An 8152-nucleotide genomic window follows, 5' to 3' on the forward strand; every position below is an offset into this window, starting at 1 on the left:
CGCAACGGGAGTTGCATTTAAACCGAGCAGCATTTCTGAAACCCACGTTCACCAGAAATCTACTGCTTACTATGTAACCATGTAAACCGAAGTTAAAAACAAACCTGAAGCTGAAGAAACCCTAAACGTTAACGGAACAGAACCGCAGACCCGATTGACTGCCTGCCTGACGGAGCGGGAGCGAGCGAGAGAGAGAGAGAGCGCGCATTTCTCCATGTTGTGTGTGTGTGTGTGTGTGTGTGTGTGTGTGTGAGATTAATCCGAGCGTGTTTGTAGGCGGGGGGGGCGTTGTGATTATCACAGAACGCTGCGCGGCCAGTTGAGGAGTTGTATTCGATCCGAGCACGGATATTGACTCATATTACTTGTAAAGTACTTGTACTCGGATAAAGTGCTTTATCCGTACCGGATACTCGTTTCAGCCGGATACTCGGATCACCCCTAGTAGTAACAAGTTACATTTACTCCGTTACATTTACCTGAGTAAGTTTTGGAAAAATTTTTACTTCTAGGAGTAGTTTTAAATCACTATACTTTTACTTGAGTAGATTAGTGAAGAAGAAACTGTACTCTTCCGCTGCACATCTGGCTACAATGAGCTCGTTACTTTTTCTTTTTACGTCTTTGGTATTCTACGCGTCATTGTTTTTACCTCCGCGTACGTCTCATTTTAATGTTTTATTTTGACAGAGAGAGAGAGAGAGACTTCCGCTGAAGGCTCTACCACGTTACTGTGTTTCACCAATCAGATGTTGTTATGCAGTCACGTGACCATGCTCGATCTCAGCGGCGGGACAGTTTGGCTTCGTTAGCTTTACAGTCGTAGCAAAACAAAGATGTCAGAATCAACCGTCGCCAAGGCAACGCAGACCAGGAGGAACCCCCAATTTTTGTCCGTCTGATTGATGCTTGTGTTAAGAAATTAATCAGACGTTACTCAACAGTTACTCACTACTTGAGTAGTTTTTTAATCAAGGTCTTTTTTTAATCTTACTCAAGTAATTATTTGGATGACTACTTTTACTTGAGTCAAATTATTCTGAAGTAACAGTACTTTTACTTGAATACAATTTGTGGCTACTCTACCCACCTCTGGCTGTACTGCAGCAGCCCCACATAGTGCATGAATTGAGCCTTTGTCCTGTGTGTGGTGCAGGACCGCGCGGACAGAGCCGCACGCTACGCCCAGACCCAAGAGGAGGAGAGGGCTTCCCGGCAGGCAGCGCTGGAGGCCCGGCAGGCCCGGCAGGACGCCCGCAAGGAGTCAGCACTCAGGGAGAGGAGGTACAAGAACACACACACACACACACACACACACACACACACACACACAAACACACACCGGGTTTAATCTCAGTAAAAAAAAATTCTGTGTATGATGAAATATTTAAAAATACTGAACCGTTAGAGACGCATCTCAAATACAAACACAGAGAGAAGCTCAAATAGGTGCTGAACATGAACCAGACAGAACTTAAGTCCAGTTACTAAGAAATGTTGAATATGTCAATCAGTTTCCATGTGTTATGTGGTTGAAGGACAAACAAACATCCAGAATTATAATGGTATTAATGATGACAAAAGGTATTTTCAGAATGTAAATGTGAGCACATTAATAACATTGAAACTGGCTTCATTTAAGGGTTATTAATAATAATAATTAATAATTAATAGAACATTTGACTGATTAATGTGTAGTTCCATCTATGCAAGGGGATGTCCAAGAAGATACACAGAAATAAACCGGCTTGGGAAAGAAATAGGGCCATAATATTAAACAGAAATCAACAAATACACAAATACATTTAAAAATGAACACATCATTTCAATAATCTGAAATTAATACAAATAAATAAATAAGTGGAAATTAAATATGAAAGCAAAAAGGGGAATTTCTACAAAATTAACAAAGAAGCACATAAAAACAGAAGTGTGTGTGTGTGTGTGTGTGTGTGTGTGTGTGTGTGTGTGTGTGTGTGTGTGTGTGTGTGTGCGTGTGTGCGTGTGTGCGCGTAGTACCATAGCAAGGATCCAGTTCAGGCTCCCAGACGGCTCTTCCTTCACCAACCAGTTTCCGTCCCAGAGCAGACTGCTAGAGGCCCGGGACTTTGCTGATCAGGTTAGTGTCTATCAACAAGTGGAACACAGCTTGGGTCTAGACCAGTTGTTGCTTTTACATACTTACAGATACACTGTACACACAGACTGCACTGCTAGACGGACACACCTGGTGAATCCAGAGATCTACTGAGAGGTGAATGTGGACACAGCTGTCACTTCCAATGTTCCACGCCTTTGAGCAGTGTCACAGTTTATAACATGGCTTGGTTGAATTCTAAGGCATTCTGCGGTCTGTTGTTTTCCTTAAATCAGACCCTTGCAAAGTATAAGACACCGTTGTCATGGGTGCAGTTCTGTTCACTCTGGGGGACCTCTATCAAGCCGCTGAAAGTAGTGAGGATAATTCGTGGTTATCATTTTGGCCATAATTGAGCAGCCCTAATTTGTCCCCAGTAAAGAAACGGAAATAGAACCGAAAAAACAACACAGAAGATGCAAGAGAGAGTAAAAGACACAGAGCTGGATGACAGAGAAATCAACAAAATCGAAGAAGACAGGCACAAAGTAAGTCCAAAAGAATATGTCAGCAGACTTTGAAAGTTACGGGGAATAAAACCTGAATCAGATGCTGCGAGAATTTGATGCATCCATTAGGAATGCAAATGGAAAAACGTACTTGATTGCAAGTTACATTGCGATTAGATCTGGGATATGTTGCCACTACACAAGGTTTGACATAATGAATAGTGCCACATTTAAATCAGGTACTTAAATCGGTCATCAAAAACCTTCACAAAAACAGGACGTAATCCAGCACCACCGCCCCAATCACAGCCACAGATTTGTGACTCTTCGGGTGTTCAGAGTTGCTGTCTCCGAACACAGCCGGCAGACTTGTCCGAAAAGTGTGGTTCAACGACCATTTGCATATGGCAATTGAGAATTGAAAAGGTACTCTTAATAGAGAGGGCAATTGAGACTTGAAAAGGTACTCTTAATTTAAAACGCGATGAGAATGGCATTGAGTACATTTCTCTCGCTCACAATGCTGAGACCAAGAACCACAAGGATGCCAAGAATCCATGTAAAAAATGACAAGGGTGCATCTCGCTTAGCCTTGCAAATTACCTGTAGCTAGTTTTAGAAAGTATGTATCCCTTTGCCCTCCTGAAGGAAGTGCTTTCTACCTTCACCCACTAAAAAAGACCAACAGCTACTAAACAGTCAAGCGGTGGGCCCATGGGACACAATTTCCTTGGACAAATGTTACGTAGGGCTCCTACCACTACAGATAGGGAAAAGTGGAGCAAGATTCTGTCTTCCAATCTAGGCAATGGCAGCAGATCTGGTGAGAGCCTATAACTACACATTTTTATGTAGTTTATGATCGCTACAGAGTAACTACAGCCGTAGTGTAGTGTGTTTACAGGTGTGTCAACTACAGAGCCTGGAGAAGGAAACAAGATGAATGAGGACAAAAACCTTAACATTGATGAAATAAATGAAATAAATTTTGTTTTTCTTTTAAAGCAAAAAAGCAGCTAGTCACTGCAACATTTTTATCTATCTTAGATTATGGTGATATGGTGTATGGGACCGCCTCAGCACAATGTCTGCATAAGATTGACACCGTGTACCATGCGTCTCTGAGATTTATTACTAACTGTAAAAATCTAACCCATTATTGTGACTTGTATTCCAGAGTGGGATGGCCATCGCTGTCAAACAGGAGAGCAGGGCATTGGCATATTTTTATCTATAAGGCCATGCTAGGTCTGTTGCCATCGTACATCAGTAGTTTAATCACATGGAGAAGTGTTGGTTCCTATTCATTGCGATCAGATGATCACTTTCTGCTCTTTGTTCCATTTGCCCGTACAAATCTTGGAAAAAGGGCTTTTGTCTACTCCGCTCCTTCTGCATGGAACTCTTTGCAAAAAGACTTGAAATTATCTGAATTTATTTCCTTAAATGCTTTTAAATCCAGATTGAGAGAACCTGAAATGACCTGTTCACATTGTAAATGTTTTTAACGGTCTGTGTTATATAACTTTTATAAATGTAATTGATTGTGTTTTGCCTCTTGGCCAGGACTCCCTTGAAAAAGAGGTTTTTAATCTCAACGGGACTTTCCTGGTTAAATAAAGGTTAAATAAAAATAAAAAATAAAATTGATATTCCGATTCATTCACCTTGTCTCACTTCACAATCAACAGGATTGTTCAGTTTAATGTTAATTGTATTCAGAGATGGCAAAACCACTCACTTCCCGTACACAAGTGGAAGTACAGAAACATACATAGTACATCCATCTGCATCGGCTTATCCGGTATCGGGTTGCGAACGAACACTGACCGGTAGATCGAGAGCTTTGCCTTCTGGCTCAGCTCCCTTATCGTCACAACGGTGTGATAAATGGAACGTAATACTGCACACGCTGCTCCCATTCACCGATCAATCTCAGTTCGGTCCCCTCACTCGCGAACAGACCCCAATGTATTTAAACTCCTTCACTTGGGGTAAGGAATTACTCCCTACCTGAAGAAAGCACTCCATCGGCCCCAGGGTTAGGGTTAGGGTTATACAGGCTTTGGTCCTACAGAGATTGGATGGCCCATACTCCCGCAGCACCTCCCACAGTGTCTCCAAGGGGACCTGGTCATACGCTTTCTCCAGATCCACAAAACACATGTACACTGGTTGGGCATACTCACAGGCTCCCTCCAAGATCCTTGCAAGATTGAAGATCTGATTCGTTGTTCCACAACCACAACGTAATCCGCATTATTCCTCTTCGATCCGAGGTTTGACTATTGGCTGAATCCTCCTTTCCAGCACATTGGAGTAGACTTTACCAGGGAGGCTGAGAAGTGTGAAACCACTGTAATTGGCACACAGCCTCTACTCTGAAGAGGGGAACCACCACCCCGGTCCACCACACCTAGGGCACTGTTCCACCCTTCCACGTAATGTTAAATTGGCGTGTCAACCAAGACCACACCCAGGGCTTTCAGCATTTCTGGACGGATCTCATCAATCCCTGGGGCTTTGTCGCTGTGGAGTTGTTTGACTACCTCAGCGACCTCCACCAGGGAAATTGACAACAATCCCCCATCATCCTCCAGCTCTGCCTCTACCACAGAGGATGTGTTAGCTGGATTTAGGAGTTCCTCAAAGTGCTCCTTCCACCACCCTATTACCTCCTCAGTTGAGATCAACAACGTCTAATCCTTACTGTACACAGCTTGGATGATTCCTCGCTTACCCCTCCTGAGGTGGCGAATAGTTTTTCCAGAAGCGCCTTGGTGCCTACCAAAAGTCCTTCTCCATGTTTTCTCCGGACTTCCCCCACACCCGCTGCTTTGCTCCTTTGGGCCCGTTGGTACCTTGCAACTGCCTCCGGAGTCCTCCGTGGTAACATATCGCGGAAAGAATCCTTCAGTCGGACGGCTTCCCTGACCACCGGTGTCCACCAGGGTGTTCGTGGGTTACCGCCCCTTGAGGTACTTACAGTGCCTTGCGAAAGTATTCGGCCCCCTTGAACTTTTCAACCTTTTGACACATTTCAGGCTTCTAACATAAAGATACATTTTTTTTATTTTTTGTGAAGAATCACCAACAAGTGGGACACAATTGTGAAGTGGAAGAAAATCTATTGGATATTTAAAAAATGTTTAGCAAATAAAAAACTGAAAAGTGGTGCGTGCAAAATTATTCGGCCCCTTTACTTTCAGTGCAGCAAACTAACTCCAGAAGTTCAGCGAAGATCTCTGAATGATCCAATGTTGTCCTAAATGACTGATGGTAATAAATAGAATCCACCTGTGTGTGTGATCAAGTCTCTGTATAAATGCACCTGCTCTGTGATAGTCTCAGGGTTCTGTTGAAAGCGCAGAGAGCATCATGAAGACCAAGGAACACACCAGGCAGGTCCGTAATACTGTTGTGGAGAAGTTTAAAGCCGGATTTGGATATAAAAAGATTTCCCAAGCTTTTAACATCCCAAGGAGCACTGTGCAAGCGATCATTTTGAAATGGAAGGAGTATCAGCCCACTGCAAATCTACCAAGACCTGGCCGTCCCTGTAAACTTTCAGCTCAGACAAGGAGAAGACTGATCAGAGATGCAGCCAATAGGCCCATGATCACTGTGGATGAACTGCAGAGAACTACAGCTGAGGCGGGAGAGTCTGTCCGTAGGACAACAATCAGTCGTACACTGCACAATTCCGGCCTTCATGGAAGAGTGGCAAGAAGAAAGCCATTTCTTGTCTAAAGTTTGCCACAAGCCACCTGGGAGACACACCAAACATGTGGAAGAAGGTGCTCTGGTCAGATGAAACCAAAATTGAACGTTTTGGCCACAATGCAAAACGATATGTTTGGCTTAAAAGCAACACAGCTCATCACCCTCAACACACCATCCCCACTGTCAAACATGGTGATGGCAGCATCATGGTTTGGGCCTGCCTTTCTTCAGCAGGGACAGGGAAGATGGTTAAAATTGAGGGGAAGATGGATGTAGCCAAATACAGGACCATTCTGGATGAAAACCTGTCGGAGTCTGCAAGAGACCTGAAACTGGGACGGAGATTTATCTTCCAACAAGACAATGATCCCAAACATAGTAGTAGATAGTAAAATCTACAAAGGAATGGTTCACAAATAAACGTATCCAGGTGTTAGAATGGCCAAGTCAAAGTCCAGACCTGAATCCAATCGAGAATCTGTGGAAAGAACTGAAAACTGCTGTTCACAAACGCTCTCCATCCAACCTCACTGAGCTCGAGCTGTTTTGCAAGGAAGAATGGGCAAGAATTTCAGTCTCTCGATGTGCAAAACTGATAGAGACATAACCCAAGCGACTTGCAGCTGTAATCGCAGCAAAAGGTGGCTCTACAAAGTATTAACGCAAGGGGGCCGAATAATTTTGCACGCACCACGTTTCAGTTTTTTATTTGCTAAACATTTTTAAAATATCCAATAGATTTCGTTCCACTTCACAATTGTGTCCCACTTGTTGGTGATTCTTCACAAAAAATAAAAAATGTATATCTTTATGTTTGAAGCCTGAAATGTGTCAAAAGGTTGAAAAGTTCAAGGGGGCTGAATACTTTCGCAAGGCACTGTACGACCCTAAGACCACAGCTCCCCGCTGCAGCTTCAGCAATGGAAACTTTGAACATTCAATTCAATTCAATTCAATTTTATTTATAGTATCAATTCATAACAAGAGTTATCTCAAGACACTATACAGATAGACCACACTCCAGAATTTACAAGGACCCAACAGTTCTAGTAGTCTCCTCCAGAGCAAGCAACAGTGCGACAGTGGCGAGGAAAAACTTCCTTTTAGGCAGAAACCTTGGTCAGACCCAGGCTCTTAGTAGGCGGTGTCTGACGGGCCGGTTGGAGTTGGAATGAAGAGTGGCAATAACAAAAATAGACAAAAAATTGTAGTCTGTAGCAGTTCTTTGTAGTAGTTTGTGGCATAGCAGGACGCTGTGCGGCATTACAAGGCACAGCAGGACATAGCAGGGCACTGCAGTGTAGCAGTAGAACATGGCATCATAGAACATGGAGCGGGACCAAGGCGACAGATGCTACCCTGATTTTGGAGCCTCTCTGATCCAAGGGAACATTCTGGGGAAAAAAGAACATAAGGACTCCGGGGAATGACTCCCCAGAGCTAGGTTAGTAACAAGCATTTCTGGGACATGGATGCACATAAATGAAAAGATGGAAAGATAGAGGAGAGAGGAGCTCAGTGTATCAAAATAAGTCCCCAGCTGTCTAAAACTATTATTACAGCAAAAACCAAGAGAGACAAGGTAAAGAGAGCTCCAGCCCGGTCGAGCTAGAACTCTCCCCAACCGGATCGGGCTGTATGCCAAGTCTCCCTTTAGTTTTATTATATTCTTGATTACATGATAGATAAATCTGACAACTATGAAGAGAAGCAGGTGGGCCGGGTTAGGCGGACGCTGCGAGTCCTCACTCCCTAACAATATTCAACCAAGCACAGATCCTTGTGGGACTCCATGACTAACCTTGGCGTGCACAGAGGATTCATCGTTAACATGAACAAACTG

The 8152-nt window shown here is 43.6% G+C and overlaps 1 protein-coding gene across 3 annotated transcripts in view; it reads left to right on the forward strand.

Moving 5' to 3' along the window:
* Positions 1–8152, forward strand: part of ubxn4 (UBX domain protein 4) — a 32999-nt gene that overhangs the window by 14282 nt on the left and 10565 nt on the right. For all 3 annotated transcript variants that reach the window (XM_034885177.1, XM_034885176.1, XM_034885178.1), the window contains 2 exons: positions 1157–1284; positions 2017–2119. In XM_034885177.1, the coding sequence (XP_034741068.1) occupies positions 1157–1284; positions 2017–2119 (231 nt within the window). The remainder of the gene's footprint in view (positions 1–1156; positions 1285–2016; positions 2120–8152) is intronic.

The sequence above is a fragment of the Etheostoma cragini genome, chromosome 11, assembly GCF_013103735.1.
Source record: "Etheostoma cragini isolate CJK2018 chromosome 11, CSU_Ecrag_1.0, whole genome shotgun sequence".
Taxonomy (NCBI): Eukaryota; Metazoa; Chordata; class Actinopteri; order Perciformes; family Percidae; genus Etheostoma; species Etheostoma cragini.